Source organism: Sus scrofa, chromosome 1, assembly GCF_054392235.1.
Source record: "Sus scrofa isolate SSC_HxYL_T2T_F1_AM1 chromosome 1, Sscrofa_HxYL_maternal_Yorkshire_Landrace_v2.0, whole genome shotgun sequence".
In the NCBI taxonomy this organism is placed as follows: Eukaryota; Metazoa; Chordata; class Mammalia; order Artiodactyla; family Suidae; genus Sus; species Sus scrofa.
In genome coordinates this window covers 214,473,322-214,500,307 of record NC_139383.1, presented here as the reverse complement: position 1 = coordinate 214,500,307, position 26,986 = coordinate 214,473,322, and the positions used below count along the sequence as shown (strand labels likewise).

The 26,986-nt window shown below is 43.7% G+C and overlaps 1 protein-coding gene and 1 pseudogene across 6 annotated transcripts; both read right to left on the bottom strand.

Moving 5' to 3' along the window:
* Positions 1–241: 241 nt before the first annotated feature.
* On the bottom strand, positions 242–25,521 carry PLIN2 (perilipin 2). 5 transcript variants are annotated; one of them, XM_005660075.4, is made up of 9 exons: positions 25,469–25,521; positions 23,870–23,921; positions 23,588–23,783; positions 21,150–21,232; positions 19,490–19,775; positions 18,718–18,899; positions 16,925–17,059; positions 15,418–15,708; positions 242–639 (listed from the first exon to the last, which is right to left on the bottom strand). In XM_005660075.4, the coding sequence occupies exons 2-9, from the start codon at positions 23,897–23,899 to the stop codon at positions 499–501; spliced, it is 1,344 nt and encodes a 447-aa protein (XP_005660132.1). In that variant the 5' UTR covers positions 23,900–23,921; positions 25,469–25,521; the 3' UTR covers positions 242–498.
* LOC100737553 (peptidyl-prolyl cis-trans isomerase A pseudogene) lies at positions 9,572–10,300 on the bottom strand (annotated as a pseudogene). Its single transcript, XR_001306461.2, has one exon. The product of XR_001306461.2 is annotated as a peptidyl-prolyl cis-trans isomerase A pseudogene (transcript).
* Positions 25,522–26,986: the final 1,465 nt, after the last annotated feature.

The following is a 26,986-nucleotide window of genomic DNA, read 5'->3' as shown; positions in this document are numbered from 1 at the left end:
CTCAGCAGTAACGAAACTGACTGGGATTCGTGAGGACAGGGGTTCGATCCCTGGTCTCACTCAGTGGATTAAAAGATCTGGCGTGGCCATGAGGTGCAGTGTAGTTCACAGAAGCAGCTGGGATCTGGTGTTGCTGTGGCTGTGGTGTATGCCAGCAACTACAGCTCCAATTCAACCCCCTCACGTGGGAAATTCCATGTGCCACAAATGCAGCCCTAAAAAGTAATAAACAACAAAACACTCTGATTCAAGATTTTTTATTATAGGCATTTCAATGGTTAAACTTTGAAGAAGTATATAAAATAATATATGATGCAGGACTAGAATCTCATACAAAAGTATAGGTCAATCAGAGTTTTGTTACAATTAAGACCAAGTAGCCAAAAAGCAGATTAACCCCCAGAGAGATCAATCCCCAAAGCCAAAGTAATAAGCACGTGAGTAAACATGAAGCTTAAAGTCACACAAACTGTATTCAGCAAAAGGAGATTTTTTTTGTTAGTTATTTAACATTTTGCCCTGAGAAGTCTCATGGTTGGTAGCATGTGAATGATCTGGTCCATCCTCCTCTTCCAAAGCTATAATATCTGGAATTTCATCAGGCTCGGATGTCAAGTCTGTGATACTGAAGTCAGGTACCTGTAAGAGAAGAATCTTGGATATTAAAACAAACACTAACAAAGTGAGCTGTCAAGTCTAAGTGAGCTCTTAGAAACATGAATTATTGCATGTGCATGAACCTTTCTTTGTCCATAACCTATGTTTTCTGACAAGATGTTTACAGTCTTATTCCCATAGTTCACTCATTGTTACAAAAGCAGTATGGAAATTTCTCTTTAAAAGGAAACCAGGAGTTCCCGGTCGTGGCGCAGTGGTTAACGAATCCGACTAGGAACCATGAGGTTGCAGGTTCCATCCCTGCCCTTGCTCAGTGGGTTAACCATCCGGTGTTGCCATGAGCTGTGGTGTAGGTTGTAGACACAGCTCGGATCCCGCACTGCTGTGGCTCTCGCGTAGGCCAGCGGCTATAGCTCTGATTAGACCCCTGGCCTGGGAACCTCCATATGCCTCAGGAACTGCCCTAGAAAAGGCAAAAAGACAAATAAATAAATTAAATTAAAAAAAAAAACCAACTGGGGGTAGAACATATTAAATGAAAGCTTTTTGAAAATACAAGCTATAAAGCATTTCTAGTTATTCATCTCTATTAATCTATTATTCTCTTAAAAACATAAATACTCCACTTTTCCATAAGTCTAATTTCCAATACTATAAACCCTTTGGAAAATATCTAGGAAGTGAATAGGCAAAAGGTCTTTTAATAGTTGAAATAGCCATCACAAAGCCTTATCTCTTCTTTGCATAGGTAAAGCTTTCAGGGATAAGAAGTTCTATTCTTGGAGTTCCCGTCATGGCTCAGTGTTTAACAAATCCGACTAGGAACCATTAAGTTACAGGTTTGATCCCTGGCCTTGTTCAGAGGGTAAAGGATCCGGCATTGCCATGAGCTGTGGTGTAGGTTGCAGATGGGGCTTGGATCCCAAGTTGCTGTGGGTGTGGTGTAGGCTAGCGGGTACAACTCTGATTGGATCCCGGCCTGGGAACCTTTATATGCCGTGGGAGCAGCCCAAGAAATGGCAAAAAGACAAAAAAAAAAAAAAGTTCTATTCTTACTTTACATACAATTTTGATAAGCAAAGTAACATTTTTTTTCTTTTTTGGCCTCACCGATGGCATGTGGAAGTTTCCCAGGCCTGAGATCAAACCTGCACCACAACAGCAACAACAGCCCCTGCTATGACAACACCAGATAGTTAACCTGCTGGGCCACAGGAGAACTCCAAAGTAATGTTTCAAACAAATGGAAGATTAGAAGCAGAAAATTAGTAAGGTTAAATAAATTATTAAATTATAAATCTTAATACCAGAGGAAGAAATTAGCTGATTGACTAACAGAGGCAAAACAACTAACGACAACCAAAAAAATCCATCAAAACACACGGGGGTGGGAGAATGGGAAGTTATTATCTAATGGGTACAGAGTTTATGTTTGGGAGGATGATAAAATCCTGGAAATAGGGAGTTCCTGTTGTGGCTCAACCCAATGAACCCAAGTATCCATGAGGATGCAGGTTCAATCTCTGGCCTCACTCAGTGGGTTAAGGATCCAGTGTTGCCATGAGCTGTAATGTAGGTCACAGATGCCAATCGGATCCCACTTTGACTGTGGCTGTGGTATAGGCTGGCAGCTGCAGTTCTGATTCCACCCCTAGCCTGAAACCTCCATAAACTGCAGGTGCAGCACTAAAGAGTAAAAAAAAAAAAAAAAATCCTGGAAATAGATAGTGGTGGTATTTTTACAGTTGTTGCTGTGGTGTGGGTTTGATCCCTGACTAGGAACTTCCACATGCCGCTGCCGTGGCAAAAAAAAAAAAAAAAAAAAAAAGTAAATTTGATACTATGTATATTTTACCACAATTTTTAAAAATATTTTTTAAAAAAGAAAAAAAAATATTGCTTTGCTCATTGGGTCCCTTACGTGGTTGTCTGGGGCCATTATTCCCTAAGAACCAAGGTGCTTACCGTACTGTCTGGTCTGAAATAAAAACTTCCACCATTTATTCCTGAGGCTTCCCATTTGGGGAGTTGGCAGTGCATTCTAGCTCTTCATGAATGTTCACTGTGCAAAGATTATATCCAATCTGACAGCCACGAGAGGTAGCAATGCTTATACAAACTGATTCAGAGCATCAGCCAGGCAAGTTGACTATTGCAACCTTAGCCTTTTTAGGCTAAAAAAATCTTGCTTAGCTCTCTCATATGAGCTATTTCTATTAAAGGTATATATATATTTTTCTTTTTTTTTGTCTTTTGTCTTTTGTTGTTGTTGTTGCTATTTCTTGGGCCGCTCCCGCGGCATATGGAGGTTCCCAGGCTAGGGGTCCAATCGGAGCTGTAGCCACCAGCCTATGCCAGAGCCACAGCAACGCGGGATCCGAGCAGCGTCTGCAACCTACACCACAGCTCACGGCAACGCCGGATCATTAACCCACTGAGCAAGGGCAGGGACCAAACCCGCAACCTCATGGTTCCTAGTCGGATTCGTTAACCACTGCGCCACGACGGGAACTCCTTAAAGGTATATTTTAACATCTAATATCATTGTATTTGTTTTTAACAAATTTTTTTTCTTTTTTTTTGGCCTGCAGCTTGTGGAAGTTCATGGGCTGGGGGATCAAACCCACATCACAGCAATGACCTGAGGCACTGCAGTGACAATGCTGGAGCCTCAACCCACTATGCCACAAGAGAACTGTTTTTAATAAAAATTGGACAGGAAGCTACAACACAAGAGTATATAGATGGGGTGGGGGGGTAGGCCCCAAATAAGGAAGCAAGCAGCAGTTTTCTCCTATCTGAGGCTAGAATGCGAGAATGGAAAGCACTCTGACATCAGTAAGACATTAGACTAAATCTCTACTCTGCCATTTACCTCTTTTCAACTTGTTTTCTCACCTGTCAAGTGAGGAAAATACCTAATTGATTGCATTGCAAATGAGGAATAGCAGTAGAATGAACCTAGCTTGTAAAAGGCACTCGTAAAGGAGTTCCCACTGTGGCATGGTGGGTTAAGGTTCCAGCATTGCTGCAGCTGTGGCATAGGTCAGAGCTTCAGCTCAGATCTGATCCCTGGATCCTTGGCCCATGAACTTTCATATGCCACAGGTGCAGCCAAAAAAGGTGGGGGGTACTCAGTAAATAGTAACTTTAATTCTCTTTAGTTCTTTTTTTTTTTTTTTTTTTTTTTTTTTGTCTTTTGTCTTTTGTTGTTGTTGCTATTTCTTGGGCCGCTCCCGCGGCATATGGAGGTTCCCAGGCTAGGGGTCCAATCGGAGCTGTAGCCACCGGCCTATGCCAGAGCCACAGCAACGCAGGATCCGAGCCACGTCTGCAACCTACACCACAGCTCATGGCAACGCCGGATCGTTAACCCACTGAGCAAGGGCAGGGACCGAACCCGCAACCTCATGGTTCCTAGTCGGATTCGTTAACCACTGCGCCATGACGGGAACTCCTAATTCTCTTTAGTTCTTAAATATCACCACCACCACCCCCACACACACACACACCCCACAAACCTACAAAGTCACCTAGAGACCAAGTAAGTACTGGCCTAAAGCAGAATTCTTCGCAGAAGATTGGAGATCCCACACTTGGAGTTTAGGAGAAAAGTCTCCATCAACACCAAAAAAAAAGTACTTCTAGTCTTTGAGATGACTAGTCTTTGAGGGGAGCCATGTGAACAATTCACCTTTCATATATCCAGAATATTCAGAGTATCTAATTTTCTTCATTCCTGACCATCACCAAAACTTATTTGGGAGCTGGGAAAGAAATAGAAGACAGTGGAGCAAATAAGAAGTAGCCACAGTCTATCAAGTTTCCATCTTGTTTCATTTAAAATGTAGTGGCTGTGGAGTTCCCTTCGTGGCTCAGAGGTTTATGAACCCAACTAGGATCCTTCAGGATGCAGGTTCGATCCCTGACCTTGCTCAGAGGGTTAAGGATTTGGCGTTGCTGTGAGCTGTGGTGTAGGTCGCAGACTTGGCTCGGATCTGAGTTGCTGTGGCGCAGGCCAGCAGCTGCAGCTCTGATTTGACCCCTAGCCTGGGAACCTCTATATACTGTGGGTGTGGCCCTAAAAAGCAATAAAATAAAAAAATAAAATGCAGGGGTTGTGCCTGACCATCTTCATGGTGTTTTTAGAAGTGTGACACAAGAGAAATGACCTCACAGATTTATAAAATAAATTCCTTTTTCATTGACCTTAACAACTACAGTCTGGACCATCAAAGTGGGAGCGTGAAGAGTCTCTTGCTGAGGAGTTTCCATCGTGGCACAGTGGAAACAAATCCAATTAGGAACAATGAGGTTGAGGGTTCGATCCCTGGCCTCATTCTGTGGGTCAAGGATCCAGTGTTGCCATGAGCTGTGGTGTAGGTCGCAGACCTGGCTTGGATCTGGCCTTGCTGTGGGTGGTATAGGCCAGCAGCTATAACTCCGATTGGACACCTAGCCCGGGAAGAGTCTCTTGCTGAGAATGCCAATCAGGCATTCTGAAGCCAAACTCAATCATATACTTGCTAATCATATACAAACTCAATCATGTATTTACTACATATGAAACTAATGAGACAACCATAGTCCCTCCCAGCAAGGACATTCTCTTTAAGAAAACCAAATGACCATGCTAGGATTCCAGGGATTTGCATAATTTTTGCAGGTTATTCACCATTCAACCATAAGGGGGCACCTTTCATTCATAAACGTCATTGATTCCCATATTTATTATGATAGTTTTCCAGAAGGTGGCACTAGGCACATTGAGAATAAAGTGCCTTTTTTTTTGTCTTTTTAGGGCCGCACCTGAAGAATATGGAGGTTCCCAGGCTAGAGGTCTAATCAGAGCTATAGCTGCCGGCCTACACCATAGCCAAAGCAATGCCAAATCCGAGCCACGACTGTGACCTACACTGCAGCTCATGGCAACGCCGGATCCTTAACCCACTGAGCAAGGCTAGGGATCGAACCCAACACCTCATGGTTCCTAGTCAAATTCGTTTCCGCTGCACTACAGTGGGAACCCCAAGGTGTCATTTTCTAATTTGCATAAAGGTAGGCTAGTGGTGGCCCTGGACTCTGAAAAGGTGGGCCTACTACAGAAATAAAAACAGCATTTATGGGAATTAACATTCTGCTAAAGGTGAGTGTGCCACAGTGCTCATAAACATGACAGAATCAGTAAAATGTATTGACTTTAAAACAGAAGATAATTATTTAACAAATGGAGTAAAAAGAAACACTAAAATTTTAGCTTATTTTAAAGTAATTCTGGAGCTCCCGCTGTAGGGCAATGAGATCATCGGCATTTGTGGAATTCTGGGATGCAGGTTGGAACCCCAGCCCAGCATAGTGGGTTAAGGATCCAGCTATTGATGCAGCTGTGGTGAAGGTTGCAACTATGGCTCAAATATGATCCATGGTCCAGGAACTTCATATGCCACAGGAGGCAAAAAAAAAAAAAAAATGTAATTCTAATGTAAAAGGCTATAAAAGGGATCATATAAGAAGTAATGATTAGCTCTAACACCATATATGTAAGACTAACCCTGCTGAGGTTTTGGTTTTAACAGAAACTTCTCCATAATAGGTTGCATATCCAGCTTGATTATGTGCTTGCAAATTTAGACTGCTGGGAGCATCCTGATTCTGGTTTACTCTTTTTTTACCCTATCCCTGTACAATTTGGTACAGCTAAGTGGGCTAATGCACATCCCCTGCCTTACAGTATGAACACCCTCTTCTATGCTGATGCTTTCTCCTTAGCTAACAAGAGTCTGTGGAAGAGATTAGAACACAGCCTTGAAAGCAAGTTGGCATCCATCTTTTTTAGGGCCACACATAAGGAGGTTCCCAGGATAGGGGTCAAATAAGAGCTACAGCTGCAGGCCTAAGCCACAGCCACAGCAATGCAGGATCCTAGTCACATCTGCAACCTACACCACAGCTCAGGGCAATGCCAGATCTCTGACCCACTGAGGGAGGCCAGGGAGCGAACCCACATCTGCATGGATACTAGTCAGGTTCATTTCCACTGTGCCACAACAGGAACTCCTAAAATGATTCTTCATGGTCACTGCACAACATTCAGCTAGTCAGTGTTAACCTCCGTGTATTTGATTCATTTAAGCAGGCATATCAAGAGTAGGTCTTTCTGAAATTGAAGATTATACAGATAAATGGAAAGATATTTCATGTTCATGGAATGGAAGAATTAATATTAAAATATCCAGACTGCCCAAAGTAATCTACAGATTCAATGCAATCCCTATTAAAACATCCATGGCATTTTCCACAGAACTAGAGCAAATAATCCTAAATTTGTATGGAACCAGAAAGATCCAGAGTAGCCAAAGGAAACTTGAGACAGAACAAAGCCAGACTCACTTCCTGGCTTCAAACTACATACTACAAAGCTACAGTAGTCAAAACAGGATGATACTGGTACATAAACAGACATATAGAATCAATGGAACAGATAAGGAGCCCAGAAATAAAGCCACATACATTTGGCCAATTAATCTATGACAAAGGATGCAAATATATACAATGGGGAAAAGAGACTCTTCAGTAAGTGGTGCTGGTAAAACTGGACAGCTACATGTACAAGAATAAAACTAGACCATTTTCTCACAGCATATACGAAAATTCAAAATGGATTAAAGACTTAAACGTAAGGCCTGAAACCGTAAAACCCCAAGGAGAAAACATAGGCAGTACACTCCTTGATGTCAGTCTTAGCAATATTTTTTAAAATCCACCTCCTCAAAGATAGCAAAAGCAGAATAAACGAATGGGACCAAATCACAGTAAAAAGTTTTTGCACACTAAAGGAAACATTCAATAAAATGAAAAGGCAACCTGCTGAATGGGAGACGATATTTGCAAATATATCCAGTAAGAAGTTAGTATACTATATATATTTATATTTATATATATAAAACTCATGGGAATTCCTGTCATGACTCAGTGGAAACGAATATGACTAGTATCCATGAGGACGCAGGTTCAATCCCTGGCCTCGCTCAGTGGGTTAAGGATCTGGCGTTGCCATGAACTGTAGCGTAGGTTTCAGAAATGCCTGGTTCCCGTATTGCTGCGGCTATGGTATATAGGCTGGCAGCTGCAGCTCCAATTGGACCCCTAGCCTGGGAAGCTCCATATGCCGTGGGTGCTGCCCCTCTCCCCTGCAAAAAAGCCTCATACAACTCAATATCAAAAAATTCAAGAAATAGGCAGAAGCCCCAAATAGGCATTTTTCCAAAGAAAATTTACAGATGGCCGACAGGCATAGGAAAAAAATGTTCAACATCATTAACCAGCAGAGAAATGCAAATTAAGGCCACATGAGATTATCACCTCACATGTATCAGAATGGCTATTATCAAAAAGACAAGATATGGAAGTTACCTAAGTGCCCATAAACAGATGAATGGATACAAATACACACACAAACATATACACACAGGAATATTACTCAGCCCTAAAAAAGGAACAAAATCTTGCCATTTGCAACAATTATGGACCAGGAGGGTATTATGCTAAGTGAAATGCTGCAATACTGTATGTTCTCACTCATACGTGGAATCTAAAAAAACAAAACAAATGAATATAACAAAATAGAAACAGACTAACATACACAAAGAACAAACTAATGGTTGCCAGAAGGGAGAGGGGTGAAGGGGATCAAGAAGTAAAAGTCAGCAATTAAAAATAATTAAAATAAATAAGTCATAAAAATGTAATGTACATCTCAGGGAACAGAGTTAATGGTTTTTTGTTTGTTTTTTAGGGCCGCACCAGCGGCATATGGAAGTTCCCAGGCTAGGGGTCAAATCAGAGCTGTAACTGCTGGCCTGTGCCATAGCAACAGCAACACCAGATCTGAGCCATGTCTTTATCCTACACCGCAGCTCAATGCAATGCCGGATCCTTAAACCACTGAGCTGGATCCTTAACCCACTGGGGATTGAACCTACATCCTCATGGATACTAGTTGGGTTTGTTAGGGCTGACCCCAACAGTAACTCCCAAGTCAATATTTTATAATGACTTTGTATGGTGTGTAATCTATAAAAATGTTGGATCACTATATTGTACACCTGAAACTAATATTGTAAGTCAATTATACCTCTATTAAAATTTTCTAGTTAAAAAGAGAGTAGGTCTTTCTAAAATAAGACATTTTATGGCACCCACACTAAGGGTCTTATTTGGTAACCCTAGCCCTACCTTCCTTTTAGGTTAAAATCACTTGTTTCCTATTTCCTTCAAACTTATGGTTACCAAAGGTGAAAGTGGGGGTGAGGGGGAGGAATAAATTAGGAAATTAAGATTAACAGATACACACCACTGTATATAGAATAAACAAAAAGGACATACTCCATAGCACAGGGAACTCTACTCAATGCTTTTTTTTTTTTTGGCTTTTTAGGGCTGCACCTGTGACACACAGAGGTTCCCAGGCTAGGGGTCGAATCTAAGGCTACAGCTGCTGGCCTATACCACAGCCACAGCAACGTGGGATCTGAGCCGCATCTGCAAACTACACCACAATTCACGGCAACACCGCATCCTTGACCCACTGAGCAAGGCCAGGGGTTGAACCCACATCCTCATGGATCCTAGTTGGGTTCATTAATCACAGAGCTACAAAGGGAACTCCCTCAATGTCTTATAATAACCTATAATGGAAAATAATCTGCAAAAACATACACACACACACACGTGTGTATATGTACAACTAAATCACTTTGCTGCATACCTGAAATATTACAAATCAACCATACTTCAATTTTCAAAAAATTAGTGGCCTGGAGCCCTTCAGGGTGAGGGAACAGCAGTGTTCTATACAAGGATATTACTTGTATAGAATAATCACCACATATTACTTGCACAGAATAATCATCAACAGTCTTCACCTAAGACTATACAAGTCTCTCGAAGACAGTTTCTTTTTCTTTTTTGTTGTTGTTTAGTTTTTATTTCATAATCATAAACTTAACTTTGCAATCCAGCTAAACTTGGAGGGGGATGAGGAAATGGAACCTAAGAAACTGCAGTGAGAGCACAAAGATTATGGGCTATTTCAAGCAGGTGGGGGTAAAGGGGTGCTCTCCTGAGCTACAGAAGGAATGGTCTGATGGATAAGATAAAACAAGTCAAATTTATTAGATCTGTTCACAGTCAGCAATGGTGATCTTCTTGCTGGTCTTGCCATTCCTAGACCCAAAGCGCTCCATGGCTTCCACAATATTCATGCCCTCTTTCACTTTGCCAAAGACCACATGTTTGCCATCCAACCACTCAGTCTTGGCAGTGCAAATGAAAAACTGGGAACCGTTTGTGTTGGGGCCAGCATTTGCCATGGACAAGATGCCAGGACCCTTATGCTTCAGGATAAAATTCTCATCATCAAATTTCTCTCCATAGATGGACTTGCCACCAGTGCCATTATGGCGTGTGAAGTCACCACCCTGGCACATAAATCCTGGAATTATTCTGTGAAAGCAGGAACCTTTATGACCAAATCCTTTCTCCCCAGTGCTCAGAGCATGAAAGTTTTCTGCTGTCTTTGGAACTTTGTCTGCAAACAGCTTGAAGGAGATGTGGCCCAAGGGCTCGCCGTCGACGGCAATGTCTAAGAAAACGGTGGGGTTAACCATGGCTGAGCAGCACTGAAAGATCTGGGGCAGCAACGTCTGCAAGGCCTCGAAGACAGTTTCTGGTCTATACATCCTAAGCAGGGTGGAGCTGGAATTTATCTCTTGCACTATTAGGAACTCAAATATTGAATTGAAATCATTTCATTAATACAGCTACTTATATATAATAATGTAGCTACTTTATATAGCCACATTGTATACAATGAATGCACCGACTAGATTTTTTTTTTCAGTGTTAGCAAAAAATGTAGATATTGTGATATGGCTCTAATAATTTTATTCTGTTTTTTTTTTTTTTTTTTTGTCTTTTTGTTGTTGTTGTTGCTATTTCTTGGGCCGCTCCCGCGGCATATGGAGGTTCCCAGGCTAGGGGTTGAATCGGAGCTGTAGCCACCGGCCTACGCCAGAGCCACAGCAACGCAGGATCCGAGCCGCGTCTGCAACCTACACCACAGCTCACGGCAACGCCGGATCGTTAACCCACTGAGCAAGGGCAGGGACCGAACCCGCAACCTCATGGTTCCTAGTCGGATTCGTTAACCACTGCGCCACGACGGGAACTCCTGGCTCTAATAATTTTATGTGGCTCTCTTTTAAACAGCAGCTTTATAAAATCTGCACCAAGCTAAAGAACTTAGGTCTATTCTACAGGACTAGGTTCTTCGTGAGACTTAATCCTTTCATTATATTCTATCCTGTTTCTCTCTAATCTGCAGGTCCAGTTTAAGCAAGTGAAGCATGGAGGAAAAAATCCCAGGCAATTTCCGCAAACATTTTCCTTTCATACTGCCTAGCTAGTATTTCATTTAGTCATCTTCCTGACAATATTAACAACTAAAGATGCATTTTATATATATATATATATATATATATATATATATATATATATTTGTTGTTGTTGTTTGTTTTTCCTTTTTTCAGCTACACCCACCTCATATGGAAGTCCCCAGGCCAGGGATCAAATCCAAGCCTCATCTGCAGCCTACAGTACAGCTGTGGCAACACTGAATCCTTAACCTACTATGCCAGGCCAGGGATCAAACCAGCAATGCCACAGAGACAAGCCGGATCATTAACCAACAGTGGCATAGTGGGAACTCCCAAGAGGCGCTATATTAATCTCACCCGTCAAACTCAACAAGGCAACAGGCTGCCTGCCTTGCCACCAGCTGAGGGTGTGACTTTCCTAGTCAGTCTTTTCCACCTGAGCATGGGCTTCAGCCTCCAGCTCGATTCCGGCTGGATAGTGAACAAGAAGGCCTCAGCCCCCACCAGCCCTAAAAACACGATCTGAACCTATCTCAGTGAGAGTCTAGTTGACACTGTTTCTTCAAGCAATCACTAACTTCTCAAATATGGGGAAGTTGCATAAGAATCAAAAGGTAAGCAAGGGGAACAGGAAAAATAACTCTTAAAACATCATTCTTTGACCTAAGCTGACCTCAAGCTTGAAGTGACTTATTCTTCTCCTCCTCTCTGAATAGTCTGATGCTACCTCTAGTTTCTCCATCTTTCAGAAAAAGTAGGCTGCTATAGGATAGCCTGGGAACTTAAGAGTTATCCAGTGGAATTATCCAATAGCAATTGAGGAAATATGATGGGATATCCTACATTACAGGATACCTGTTGGGAAGGTGGTCACTTATGGCATGAAGGTATTGCCCTTAAAATATCTTGGTTTACAAGGTAGGGACATCTTACAAGACCATCAGCTACGGAGGCCTCTGTGCTTGGTCACTGCTGGAGGCGGATCAGGGCTGAGGCCCAGCTGGCCCAGTCCCAAGTCTACAAGAGCCCACAAAGAATAGGCTGGCAAAAGGCCTTTCTTTCCATCCCCTACCTGCTCTCCCAGTCATCATTTAAACCCCACCTCTTCTCCTTCCCTCACCACCCACCTCCATAAGCTAAATGATACTGTAAAAGACTATCACAGGTAAACCAAATTTTAGTTTTCCCCATTTCACTTCCTTAGTTCTTCAATATCTATTGTGCCTTATCAAAATGGATATTTTCTTAGTCATGATCTGATATTATATACTCACTGTGGAACTGGCAAGTTAAAGACTCATGTCATTGTCCCACAGATGTTATCCCCATGGCTCTAGGACACCCTATGCTTTTTTTTTTCTTTTTTCCAACTGGAGCTGCAGCTGCCGGCCTATGCGACCACAGCAATGCTGGATGTGAGCCGCATCTGTGAACTATGCCATAGCTTGTGGCAATGCTGGATCCTTAACCCACTGAGGGAGGCCAGGGATTGAACCCGCATCCTCATGGATACTAGTCAGGTTTTTAACCCCCTGAACCACAACGGGAACTCCAAGACACCCCATCCTTAACCACTTCACTTCCATCTGTTGAAAAACATCACTTTTACTTTACAGATGATAAAACTGAAGACATTAATGGCTAAAATACCATGTTCCTTTTTTGGCCTAGAACTACCCAAAAAGTTCTTATTACTTGCAAAGGAAAAAGCATCCTTGAGCACTTAGGCACACTATGCCAGGCTTCATGCTGCTAAATGTACAAGGACCTGCCATGGACCTACCAGAGACTGTGCTAGGCTTAGTCAGCTTTTTTCCCCTCAAACGAATTGTCCTCCTTGGGGAAAAGTCTGTTAAACTTAAACTGCCAGCTTATGCAACAATTCAACTGTGAGATGCAACGCACCACAAATTTTGAGACATTTTGACAATAAAATGAAATACAGGCTTGAGACACAAAGTAGACAGTCAAAACTATAGTATGCTCATGGCAAAAAGCAAGGGCAGTGGTGTTCTAGAAGCTAAGAGTTCTGCTTTAAATTTGATCTTGCTCATGAATAACAGCTTTGAAACCTGTCTCCTTTTTACAAGCAACACAGGAGGTACTGTAAGTCTTGAGAAAGGGAAACACAAAGGTTTACGTTCAGTACTGAAAAGCCTGTGTTGGAGTTCCCATTGTGGTGCAGCAGAAATGAATCTGCCTAGGATTCAAGAGGATGCAGATTCAATCCCTGGCCTTCCTTAGTGGGTTGGGCATCTGGCGTTGCCACAAGCTGTGGTATAGGACACAGATGAGGCTCAGATCCCGTGTTGCTGCAGCTGTGGCATAGGCCAACAGGTATAGCTCCCATTTGCCCCTAGCCTGGGAACTTCCACACGCCTTGGGTGTGGCCCTAAAGAAAAAAAGGCCTGTTCCTCCTGTGGTGCAACAGGATCATGGCTTCTCTGCAGTGCCAGGATGCAGGTCTGATGAAGGTTTGATCCCAGGCCTGGCACAGTGGGTTACGTGTCACAACTGTGGCTTGGATCTGATCCCTAGCCCAGTAACTCCATGTGCTATGGAGCAGCCAGAAGAGAGGGGAAAAAAAGTAAGCCTGTGTAAAGCTGTACTATAGAATTTTCTAACGAATTAGAATAAACTACAAAATACAAGCCTTGAAGGTTTGAGGCAAATGGCGGCAGGGTCATGTCCAATTTGGACTAATAAAAAAATTTTGAGGAGTTCCCATTGTGGCACAGTGGAAACAAACCCGACCAGGAACCATGAGGTTGCGGGTTCGATCCTTGGCCTTGCTCAGTGGGTTAAGGATCCAGCGTTGCCATGAGCTGTGGCGTAGGATGCAGACATGACTGGGATCTGGCATTGCTGTGGCTCTGGCACAGGCCAGAAGCTACAGCTCCGATTAGGATTAGACCCCTAGCCTGGAAACCTCCATATGGCAAGGGTGCGGCCCTAAAAGGACAAAAGGCCAAAAAAAAATTTTTTTTTGGAGACAGAGTCTCTAGAAAAGCTTGTCACTGGGGACAGGCAGGCCAGTGTATAGATATGGGCTTGCCCATAAATCATGACAGTCCACCTTTCCAGAAACCAGAAACTCCTTCAAGTATCTCAGAGTCCCTCCAACTGAGTTCACCTGTTTGCTAATTCCTGGAGATATCTCAAGCAGAAGAAATTTAATTCTCTAATGTAAGAAGCTTTAGTAGACTCATTCACACCAAAAGTCCATGTAAAATTATACGCTGCATATTTTCATGGGGAGATAGGGGTAAAGCAGGATAGAAAGAGGAGACAATTTGACTTAGAATTCAGTTCTGCTGAAGGACAGCCTAGCTAACCCTTGAGCAGGATAGGCAGAGGCATATAGAGTTCTTTGTTTTTCTTCCCTTTTCTTTTTTTTCCTGTCTCTTTAGGGCCACACCCACAGCCTATGGAGTTCCCAGAATAGGGGTTGAATTGGAGCTACAGCTGATAGCCCACCCCATAGCCACAGCAACACAGGATCCAAGTTGTAGCTGCTACCTACACCACAGTTCATGGCAATGCCAGATCCTTAACCAACTGAGCAAGGCCCCTTGGCAAGAAATGCTGCTCCTTTTTCATGAGACTGAGGCACTGTCACTCATGTGCTTCCTTTCAGCTCTGATTTTTTTCTCAGCAAGGCTTTCCGAGGTTATTACAAATCCCCCAGCAGGTCATTTGAATTCACGTGTACTCACAACTTTGTCATGCAGGCAAAGCAGTTCTAAGCAAGCCACACATAAAGCACATGGAACACACAGCATAACACTCATCTATTCTGCAATGAATTTTATTGAATTCAAAGGAGGCATTCCTTTATGAAAAATAAAAAGCTCAAGTTGCACAAGCATGCAATGTGAGACAAACCAGTGCTGAGGCCTGCTCAGACCAAACAAGAGCAAATATCAGTACACACAATAGCCCACATGAAGGTGTTTTTATTCAATACAGACAGATGGCAAACAGTGGCAACAGAGGCAAAAGAATGAGACCATAAGTGCACAGGAACTGGCTAGGCTCTGACCAGTCTGTCATTCTTTTCTTACCAGCCAAGTCCACAACAGAACCCTATCTGCTAATGTAGAAATGTTAAAGCTCTTAAGACCATTGGAAAACTACAACTGAGAAGCTTTTTTTCTCACTAGCTGCTTCTCCACTTGGGAATTGTCTAGCAGGTTGCAACAGTACAGGACGTGTCACCTGACTGGCTGCCCCATGCACTGCTGGCAGGGGCAGGTTTAATGCGTTTTGTCTCAGGTTGCTGGGTCTCTGGGCTCGTTGTGTTCTCTGCACCCCGGGACTGAGCATCCTGAGACTCGGTCAGTTGAGGATAAAAGGGACCTACCAGCCAGTTGAGGGGCGTGTTGTTAACAAGATAATCCATCACATCATCTAAAGACTCCTTCATTTTCTGCAGCTGCCCCTTGCTGGAACTGAGGAGGCCATCAGACATTTCCTTAAAGGAGGAAGCATTGTGAAACACTGAGTAGATGTCGCCAGCCATCACCCCCAAGTGGTTGGCCTGATCGTGGATGTTCTGTGGTAACCCTTGGATGTTGGACACGAGGGTGTGGCACGTGGTCTGGAGCTGCTGAGTCAGGTTGCGGGCAATTGCCAGAGTACGTGACTCTATATGCTGAAAATAAGACAAGTTTAAGAGTTAGCAGTGGATCCAATAGTGCTATGTATGAACTAGTTCAATCACTGTAGGCTGGTTATATGTACACTATACATGTGGATTCTTTAACTTTTTAAAATCCTCACAAACAACCCTGAGTGCAGCACTATTACTTCACATTTCTTAGACATGAACATAAGCTTAGCGTTTAAGTAATATGCTGAAGGTAAAAGCTAGAAAATGGCTGAGTGGAGATTTGAACTAGTGCCTGAGTCTTCAACATTCATGGTCTTTTTTTTTTTTTTTTTTTTTTCTTTTTGCCATTTCTTGGGCCGCTCCCGTGGCATATGGAGGTTCCCAGGCTAGGGGTCGAATCGGAACTATAGCCACCAGCCTACACCAGAGCCACAGCAACGCGGGATCCGAGCCGTGTCTGCGACCTACACCACAGCTCACGGCAACGTCAGATGGTTAACCCACTAAGCAAGGCCAGGGATCGAACCTGCAACCTCATGGTTCCTAGTCGGATTCGTTAACCATTGCACCACAATGGGAACTCCAAAGTGCATGGTCTTAAGCTGAAGAAACCTAACAGGGGAGCAAGGACAGAATACATTCCATATTCATAGGGCAATTCAGGTATTTTGTCCTCCAATATGATGTGATCTGAACAAAAAGTTAATCCTGATCTCAAAGGCAAATGCATACCAGCTTTTGGAACCTAAAAGCCCACTTTCTAGGACTACGATATGCTATTTATCCTGTCTGGAACATCGCCCTCTTACTGCCCTTTCACCTATTTAATTCAACCCTCCCCTGCGTCTCAGCTTACCACTCATCTCTTCCAGCAAACCATCTGACTCATCCATCCTCACTTCAAGGCTGAGTCAGTACCCTCCCTACATAGTGTTCTCACAGCACCTATTTTAGGCTGCCACAAAAAGACCATGACAGGAACAATGCCTGTATTCACTGTTAGTCTGGACCCACTGTCATGGCAAAGCCCGTTTTTTAGTTAGCTGCATCCTGTTAGGGGCAATATCCCTGTCTGTAAGTTGTTAGGTAAAGTCACTGTACACTTTTGCTTTTCTGTCACGTAACAAGCAACCTATGTACACAGTATTGTTCACAGTAACGCATCATAATAGCATTCTAGAGGAATAATAAGAACACTGAGGAGCCTGGTAACAACTTCTTCAGAAACTGTAGTGCATGACTCTGTCCCAGGTCTCACCTCAGCACAGTGGGATTCATCTGTGTCATCATAGCCAATGCTTCTCTTCCATTCCACCCAGGACAGATAGAGCTTATCCTGAGTGCCTTGAATTTTCTGGTTGGCATTATGCACATTCTTCCTGGCAAATTCAATCTGGAACACATTGAAAGAAGACAAAGGAACAAATTCATCAGATGTTCAAGTTAGCCTGTTCTCAGATCTAGGATGTAAATCTAGACAAAAATCCTTACAGAAATTCTTGGTATTTAAGTTCTATCCCTGATAGCACCTTATCAATATGTGTATGTCAACTAAGCAATCGTCGTACTTTACTGGCTCTTATTTAACTGGTAAACCACTGTCTCCAAATATACCTCATATTGTTTTTTGTTTTTTTGCACAAATGTTTAGGGTGACATGTGGACGTTCCCAGGCTAGGGGTCAAATTGGAGCTACAGCTGCCAACCTACACTACAGCCACAGCAATGTGGGATTCGAGCCGAATCTGTGACCCTCACCACAGCTCATGGCAACGCCGGATCCTCATGATCCTATTTGGGTTCTTTAACCTCCAGTTTAACATAGGTAAGACAACTGAAATTATTTCTGTGTAAAATGTAAAATTAAATGTAAATCAACTATACTCTTATTTTTCGTCTTTTGAGGGCCACACCTACAGCATATGGATATTCCCAGGCTAGAGGTCGAATCGTAAATATAGCTGCCGGCCTACACCACAGCCACAGCAACTTGGGATCCAAGCCAAGTCTGTAACCTACACCACAGCTCACAGAAACACCAGATCCTTAAGCCATGAGTGAGGTCGGGGATCAACCCACATCTTCATGGATACTAGTCAGGTTCGTTATTGCTGAGACACAACAGGAACCCCTGTAAATCAACTATACTTTAATAAAAAAATTTAAAAAGAAACTAAAAATTACAAAAGAGGAGTTCCCATCGTGGATCAGCGGTAATGAATCCAATTAGTATCCATGAGGACTTGGGTTCAATCCCTGGCCTTGCTCAGTGGGTTAAGGCTCTGGGATTGCCACGGGCTGTGTGTAGGTTCCAGATGTGACTTGGATCCCACATTGCTGTGGCTGTGGTGTAGGCCAGCAGCTACAGCTCCGATTCAACCCTGAGCCTGGGAACCTCCATATGCTGCAAGTATGGCCATAAAAAGCCAAAAATAAAATAAAATAAAATAAATTACAAAAGAAAAAGGAATTCACTTCCTCTTCCCTATTGTCAGCCTACTGCCTACTTCCCCTTCCAAGAATAAATAAACTGGTTTCTAATGGCCATACAATACATACTGTTCTGTAACTTGGCAATCCTTAATGGCCACAACAGTAGTCTTTGGTAATTTGTCAATTTAATTAGTGCCCTACTAGTTGATATGCACTGTCTATATACTCTTCTGAAATTTCTAAGAAATATACCCATCTGTAAGATAAGTTTCTAGAAGTGAAGCTGCTTCAGAAGATGTCTCTGTAACTTTATTAGGACAGTCCCTTTAATCCTCCCTAAATACCCAAAGACAAGGCCACCTCTTTGTCTACACCACTGCCCACAGCCTCTAACCTTGCATCAGTACTTTGACCCCTGAGTAAGATTAACACCACTTCATATATTTCTGCTATTTATACTTTCCTTTTCTGTGAGCAGTCTGTATACTCTGTCCATTTTTCTATTGGGTTGTTCATAACATTAAGATTAAAATTCTTGGATTCACGATTACATTTACTCCCAATTCTTGAGGTAAACATGAAGTCACTTCAGATATCTTTAAATGAAGTTGTACTCACCAGGTTGACAGTGGAATGGAGCTGAGAAATGGTCTCCTGGCTTTTTTGCTTGACTTCTTTAACCCTGGTGAGGGCCTGCTGGTAGGCCCGTGAGCGGAGCTTGGTGGACAGGGATCCCAGTCTAACATAATAACTTGGCTTCTGAACCATATCAAATCCTTCCACTTTTTTGGCTTCTTTTTCTAAAGTTATGAAGGAATTTAGAAATAAAATCAGGTATCACACTTCTAAGTGACAAGGCCTGGACTCTAACTTGGATCTGGACTGTTGAGTCCACATCTAGCAATTCTGCACCCCCTTTCCCAAGATGGCTCATGTCTGCTGCCGAGCTTGTCAACCCAGAAGACATCACTGTGTTATCTACACAGGTCCCTTGCCACTAGAGCTTCTTAGGCAACCTGGCACACAGTAAGCACTAAATGATTCTGTATAGCAGCCCATTTGTAGAAAATATTTTCATAGGCTAGTTTCTCCTGAAGTTTACTATGTACAACTCACTGTAAAACTTAAGAATGCCTTAAGAAGGAAAACTATAGAGACAGAGTACTGGTTGCTCTGGCAGTGGTGTGTGGAAGGGGGAGCAGATATGGAAACTGACTCCCACAAGGAATGAAGGAACTTTTTTTTAAAATTTTTGGGGGTGATCTTTGTGAAACTATAAATTTAGAATGAAAATGGGTGAATTTCTTGGGGTGTAAATTACATCTCAATGAAGCTGTTTAAAAGACTACTTTAAGATATAAAGCATTATTTCAAGCAAGAATCCAATTACCTAGTTCTTCTTCAGTGAGAGGGAGGTACTGGTCTACCAGCAGCTCTGATTTGGTGAATGCTTTTTCTACTCCACTGCTCACCAGCTGCATCATCCGACTTCCCAGGACAGTGTTAATGCTTCCATTAACCACAGACTTGGTCTTTTCCACACTTCCGGTCACTGCTTCTTTGGTCTTGTCCACCACCTCAGTGATCGTGCTGGCCACACAATCCTTGGCCCCAGTCACAGTAGTCGTCATAGCATCTTTTGCCCCAGTCACAGCCCCTTTAGCATTGGCTACAACCTAGAATGAAAAGATCACATGGCTGCTGAGAAACATGGGCATAATAAATACATATTTAAGGTCTTAACTAAGGTCATATAGTTCAAGAATTAAAAAATGAATCAGGAGTTCCCGTCGTGGCGCAGTGGTTGACGAATCCGAGTAGGAACCATGAGGTTGCGGGTTCGGTCCCTGCCCTTGCTCAGTGGGTTAACGATCCGGCGTTGCCCTGAGCTGTGGTGTAGGTTGTAGACGCGGCTCGGATCCTGCGTTGCTGTGGCTCTGGTGTAGGCCGGTGGCTACAGCTCCGATTGGACCCCTAGCCTGGGAACCTCCATATGCCGCGGGAGCGGCCCAAGAAATGGCAACAACAACAACAACAATAATGCCGAGGGAGCGGCCCAAGAAATAGCAACAACAACAACAAAAGACAAAAAAAAAAAGAATCTGTCCCCTTCACCTTCTAGTAGAAGGTCTGGGACAAGTCACTGAGACCTAATGAACCTCTACTTCCTTACCAGGTGTAAATGCCCTACCTGCCACCACTTAAGGGTTGTTGGAGTACCAAAAGAGGTGAACAGATATAAAATTTGCCAATGTGTCAAGTTTTTACTTTATTTGGACTTTTTATAGCCACACCTGCATCATATGGAAGTTCCCAGGTTAGGGGTTGAATTGGAGCTGCAGCTGCAGTCTGTGCCACAGCCAAGCAAACACAAGATCTGGGTTGCATGCATCTGTGACCTTCACTGCTCCTTGCAGTAATACCAGATCCTTAATCCACTGAGTGAGGCCAGGGATTGAACCTACATCCTCAAAGAGAGGAGTCAGGTCCTTAACCCACTGAGCCACAATGGGAACTCCTTGTTTTGTTTTTTAATAGGTGAACCTGAGGCAAGGCACAAGGGATACTCTAGCGAAGAATGGCATTTTCCATGTTATAATGAGACCCTCATGCAGGCCTATAAGCACACACTTAGGCATATACACAGAGCCCCAGGCCAACACCAAGGCAGAGGTTTCAGTTTTCTGTCCTACTGGATGTGCTCTCAGATACTAAGTGAGAAAAGACTCTATTTTATCTACCACCTCTGCATTTATCCAGTACCACATAGGAATTAGTTATTTGAGAAGGCAATTTCACCTACACAGATGAAGCCACAAATTAATAGAGATCAAACTGCAGGGATTATAGCCCAAAGGTGAATAGTTGACCTCTGCTTAAGACATAACCTGACAACAATTCAAGATGTACAGGAGTGGTCATAACTTTTTCAAAAATATATCCCAGGTTGGTTGAGGGAACAAATGTTTATAGTGTGCAGAGCCTATATTAAACACATACAACTTAATAACATAAGGTGGCAAGCCTCAGCACTCTTGTCTGGAGCTCACCTGGTTTGTTGGCTGATTCAGAATAGGCAGCTTCTCCTCAATTCTGTCTAGTCCCTTACAGGCGTAAGTGTTGGCAATGGCAACTAGAAGAATCACAAATGGTAACCATGTTAACAGTTCAGAGGCAAGAATGAATACATATCTTGAATTTTTATTCTTACTATTAAACAAACAAACAGGAGTTTCCACTGTGGCATAATGGGATTGGCCGCATCTCTGCAGGATGAAGGTTAGATACCTGGCTTGGCACAGTGGGTTAAAGAATCTGGTGTTGCTGCAGCTTTGGTATGGGTCGCTCAAATGTGGCTGGGATCTGACCCCTGGCCCAGGAATTCTGTAGGCCATGGAGTGGCCAAAAAAAAAAACCCCTAACAAAAATGTTTTCCAATTACCACACAACGCTTTACCTGGTTTCTCTAATTTAGAAATAAGATTCTTAGCAGGTGTCTTCTGGAAACTTTCTTCTACTGACAGGGAAATAAGGATGTGTGGGGAAACAGCAAGCAGAGGCAATGACAGGCCAAGAAGGAAGCTGGCCACAAAGCTTCTTCCTTATCAACTGCCCCCTAAGGTTGACGCCAAGAGAAGCCAGGCTTCCCCTGAACCCTCATTCAGAGAATTAGGTATCTCAAAACTCTCAAAATTGGCATTTCCAAGCTAGTTTAATTGCTACCAACACTTAATTCAGTAGGTGGCAGTGTTATTTTAGGTTAACACTGGGAAATAGTAACCTGGATCTCACTAACAAGACCCAGATTTTAGTTCAAGCTCCCTCTCCCCCTCCAAGGATGACCAATCCTAACACTAGTACTAAACCCATTTGGGAAGTGGCAGAGTTGAAAAACTGATTCCTAAAAGGTTCCTTATAATCTTAAAAGTCCATGACATAACCATTTTGAGGGAAAGGTTTTAATTTTATTTTAAAGTTTTATTTTTGCTTTTTAAGGCCACATCCACAGCATATGGAAGTTCCCAGGCTAGGGGTGGAATCAGAGCTGCAGCTGCCAGCCTACACCACAGGCATAGCAACTCCAGATCCGAGCCCAATCTGCAACCTACACCACAGCTCATGGCAACACTGGATCCTTAACCTACTGAGCTAGGCCAGGGATCGAACCCACATCCTCATGGATGCTAGTTGGGATCGTTACTGCTCAGCCACAACAGGAACTTTCTTAGGGGGTGATTTTAAACTTTTATTGAAAAGCAGTTTATAATGTGGATAAATTGTAAATTCCACTCCTAAGTGTATATATACCCAAAAGAATTGAGAACACATGGACACACAAAAACTTGTAAGTGTTCACAGTTGCATTCATTATTCATAATAGGCAAAAAGAAACAAACCAAACATCCAACAACTGATCAATGAATAAAATGTGACATATCCACACAATAGAATGTTATTCCATATTAAGAAGGAATGTAATACTGAAATGCTACAATTTAGATACACCTTGAAACCTTATGCTAAGTGAAAACAAGCCAGTCAGGAAAGACCATGTATTTTGATTCTGTTTATATTAAATGGCCAGAGTATGCAAATCTATAAACAGAAAGTAGATTAGTAGCTGCCTTAAGGAAGGTGAGGGGGATGGGGAGTGACTGCAAATGAGCATATGGTTTCTTTCTTTTTAAAAAAAATTGTAGTAAAATATACATTTAAAAACTTCACCATTTTAACTATTTTTTTTTTCTCTTAGGCTGTGCCCCACAGCATAGAGAAGTTCCCTGGGCCAGGGAAACCATGCCACAGCAGTGACCTGAGCCTCAGCAGTAGCAAAGCTGGATCCTTAACACACTGCACCAACCAGAAAACTCCCCTATTAACTATTTTTAAGTGTACAATTCACTAGCATTAAATTCATTCACAATATTGGGGAACAATTACCACCATCATTTCTAGGACTTTTTCATCAAACCAAACAGAAATTCATGAGGTTTCTCTCTAGGGTTATGAAAATGTTCTCAAATTGATCATAGTAATGTCCACATAACTCTGCATGTATTAATAACCACTGAATTATATACTTTAAGTGGGTGAATTATATGTTGTTATTTATTTATTTTAAACAGTTCATGTATACTGTGTAGTCCCAAGAAAGTTAGCTCTTTCTCTGGGTTCCCTTGTTATCTCAGTTCCCAATGTAGAAGCATCTCTGGGGGATTTTTTTTTTTTTTTTTTAGTATCATAGCATCTGCCATTGCTATGAAGCGGCAATGAGGGTTCCATAACATTGTGGAAGCTTCCATAACACTGAGGGTTCATCTGGCAGTTTTTCCAGTAAAGGACACATGTACTTCAGAAAAGGCTGAGGATTCCCTAGCATAGCTATTGTGTGCTTAGGGCCCAACACAGACATTTATAATATTCAGGCCAGCTTCAGGCTCACTCCTGAATACCTGGGACTAAATTGTGAGGGGAAATGGGAACTTACTCTGAGGCTCTAGCTTCTGGATGATAGGGAGAGCACCGGACATGGCCACGGAGGTGATGGTCTTGACGCCCTTCTCTGCCATCTCACACAGAGACTTCAAGTAGGGATACTGATCCTTTGTACTGATATAAGCCGAGGAGACAAGGTCATACGTGGAGCTCACCAAGGGTAGGTTGGCCACCCTTGTCACCACACTCTGCAACCAAGGGGGAGAGAGGTGTTAACTTCCAAAACACACGGGGGAGGTAACGGAATCAAGAAACAGCTATTTAAAAATCCTACCGGTTGTGATTCAACAGCAACGGATGCCATGTTTCTTCCTGGAGTAAGAAATCTGTGGAAGAGAAATTTATTTCAGGACATTGTAATAAGACTCTCCCCGAAGTTCCCGTCGTGGCGCAGTGGTTAACGAATCCGACTAGGAACCATGAGGTTGCGGGTTCGGTCCCTGCCCTTGCTCAGTGGGTTAACGATCCGGCGTTGCCGTGAGCTGTGGTGTAGGTTGCAGACGCGGCTCGGATCCCGCGTTGCTGTGGCTCTAGCGTAGGCCGGTGGCTACAGCTCTGATTCAACCCCTAGCCTGGGAACCTCCATATGCCCGCGGGAGCGGCCCAAGAAATAGCAACAACAACAACAACAAAAAAGACAAAAAAAAAAAAAAAGACTCTCCCAAATTCCACCCCCAACCAAAGCAAAAGCTAGTTTCAAGCAAAGGAAGGAGAACAGAGATGAAGTTAAGGGTAGCTGGCACTTCTTCCCACCCTCTGACTCTCAGAACTCTCCCCTGGGTAAATACATTCCCAGATGCTTCGGAGCTCACGTGTATAATTCACCCACTTAAAGTGTACAATTCAATATTTTCCCCACCAGGACATTTGAGATGCCTTTGGAAGAGAACTATCTGTGGGCAAAAATGCTAACCAAGTAAAAATCCATGTTAAGGAGTTCCCATCGTGGCTCAGTGGTTAACGAATCCGACTAGGAACGATGAGGTTGCGGGTTCAATCCCTAGCCTCGCTCAGTGGGTTAGGATCCGGCCTTGCCATGAGCTGTGGTGTAGGTTGCAGACACTGCTCGGATCCGGAGTTGCTGTAGCTCGGGCGCAGGCTGGCGGCTGTAGCTCCAATTAGACCCCTAGCCTGGGAACCTCCCTGTGCCGCGGGTGCGGCCCTAGAAAAAGACCCCAAAAAAAAAAAAAAAAATCCATGTTAAAACTAAAGCTGCCTTTCAAGTAGAAGACGTCTTGGATAGTCAAGACGATCAAGAAGAAGCACTTTGAGGGGAATTTATTCTTTGTCAAAGGGCTGAAACTAGTTCAAAGGACATTAAGCACAGGAGAAACGGAGTGCTCCGAAGAACAGAAAAAATTTTCAGGACGCTTTTAAATGTCAACTTATTGTCCCCAACGACCCACAGCCACACCAAACAGCCCTACAGCTGAGCAGCAGAACTGGGAAGGAAGGAACCCGAACACCCTCTGTCCATCACTTCCAGGCCAGTAAGTTCACACTGCCGCCAAGAGTGTGTTTTACATGAAACAAGAACCACGCTGAAGGCCAGTATCAATAGGCCGGCATGTCACTGCGTACCCCCAGAAAATTCTGGCTTAAGACGATTTTCTCCCGCGTTTCCTTTTAATAATGTCCTTTCGGAACAAATGGAAACTGTTAACCCGCAACCAAGCCAAGAAGCTACAACCGCACTATAGCAGCGGCCAGAAAAGAAGCCTCAACCATCAAAAGCGAGGGTGGAAAGCGCAAGCCCAGGAGACCGCCCCTTCCCAGCCGGGGCCGGAAACCGCCGTGAGGCCGCGAGAGACCAGCCTGAAGCCCGCCGGCGCCGAGCAGCCAGGAGAAACCACAGAAAGAGGCGCACACCCACCGACCAGCAGCAAATTAGAGTCGAGAGCCCGGGAAATCAGCGCGGCAGTCAACAGAGCTGGGCCCTACAGCGCCTGGCTTTATAACCCGCCCCGCACCACGTGACCCGAGGCCTCTTGAAATCCGAGACCTTAGAGGCAGCTGCGCGCCTTTGGCGGGGGCGGGGTCTGTCCTGCGTTGGCGGGGGCCCTGCCTAGGTCAGGAGAGCTGAGGGGCCCAGCCCCCGGCAAAAATGCGCTAGCGCCTACGCAGGCGTAGTTGTTTTGCAGAAGGCGGTGGAGGAGTGTTGGGGACAGCCTGTAACTAAACTGTTGATTTCTATCAGTCCTCGGAGTAGAACTGTCTTTAAAAATGGTAACGGTGGCGTCTAGACTGTTACTTATAGCAAGGAAATAAGTCCTACAGTTTTGTGAAATTCCAACCCAGGAAGGATCTGTAGAGATTGCGGTTTTGCTGCTCTTTAGACTTCAAAATCAGTTCCTCAAACATCTGCCTAATTTAAAGTTGAATCGGAATTTCCAAAAGTTGTGAGACTACCCTCAGTCTCTTTTGTTTCCTCATCAAGACTAAAATCACCCTGGGGTGATTGCTGCCTATGTTTACTATGCAGGATGACCTCTTTTTTAAAAAGTTGTGGGTTATGCGTTTTCTTTTTAAATAAACAAATCATCAGGAGTTTGCGGGTTCGATCTGGCTTTGCTCAGTGGGTTAAGGATCCCGCGTTGCGGTGAGCTGTGGTGTAGGTCGCAGACGCTGCTCAGACCGTGTTGCTGTGGCTCTGGCTTAGGCCCGGCGGCTACAGCTCCAATTCGACCCCTAGCCTGGGAACCTCCATATGCCGCAGAAGTGGCCCTAGAAATGGCAAAAGGCCAAAAAAAAAAAAAGTTCCCTAGTGGGAGTTCCTGCTGTGGGCCCAACAGGCTCTGCAGCGACTTGCCAGCGCTGAGACATTGGTTGGATTCCTAGCCTGATACAGTGTGTTAAGGACGGGGTGGGAAGGATGTTGCCGCAGCTGCGGCTTGGATCTAATCCCTGGCCAGGGAACTCCATACGTGTCCAAAAAAAAAAAAAAAAAAAATTTCTCTGGTGGCTCAGGAAGTTAAGGGTCCCCTGTAGTCCTCCTGCTGTGGCTTGGTCACAGCTGCGGTGTGGGTTTTATACCTGGCCAGGGATCTTTCACATGCCACTGGCATGGCCAAAAATAAGAAACAAAGTCATCATCCTATGAGCCCCAGTTTTTTCTTGTGTAAAAGGCAAGGACTTGAACAAACTTGTATGAGCAAACAAGTTACGCAACCACCCCAAGCAGAAGAGGGTTTGTGTGGACCTTGCCACGGTGAATGGCTGGGGATCTGATGACATTGCCCCGGGGCCTCAGCCTCCCCAGTTCTCTCCTGGGGAAGGTAAAGGATAGAGGACAAATGGGAGATTCAGGGATTGCTGGCATCAGGTCCTCAGTCTCCAGGATGGGGGGGGACTCGTGTAGGTGTGACGGTGTCGGAGCCTGGCAGGGAGTTTT

Bases quoted from the DNA above. Each gene is read 5' to 3' on its own strand.
- PLIN2 (XM_085010265.1), bottom strand. From the start codon at position 23,899: ATGGCATCCGTTGCTGTTGAATCACAACCG. The intron at 23,784-23,869 runs GTAGGATTTTTA...CCTTGGTTGCAG, and splicing joins TTGCTGTTGAATCACAACCG to AGTGTGGTGACAAGGGTGGC. The intron at 15,709-16,924 runs GTGAGACCTGGG...TCTTATTTTCAG, and splicing joins ATGAATCCCACTGTGCTGAG to CATATAGAGTCACGTACTCT.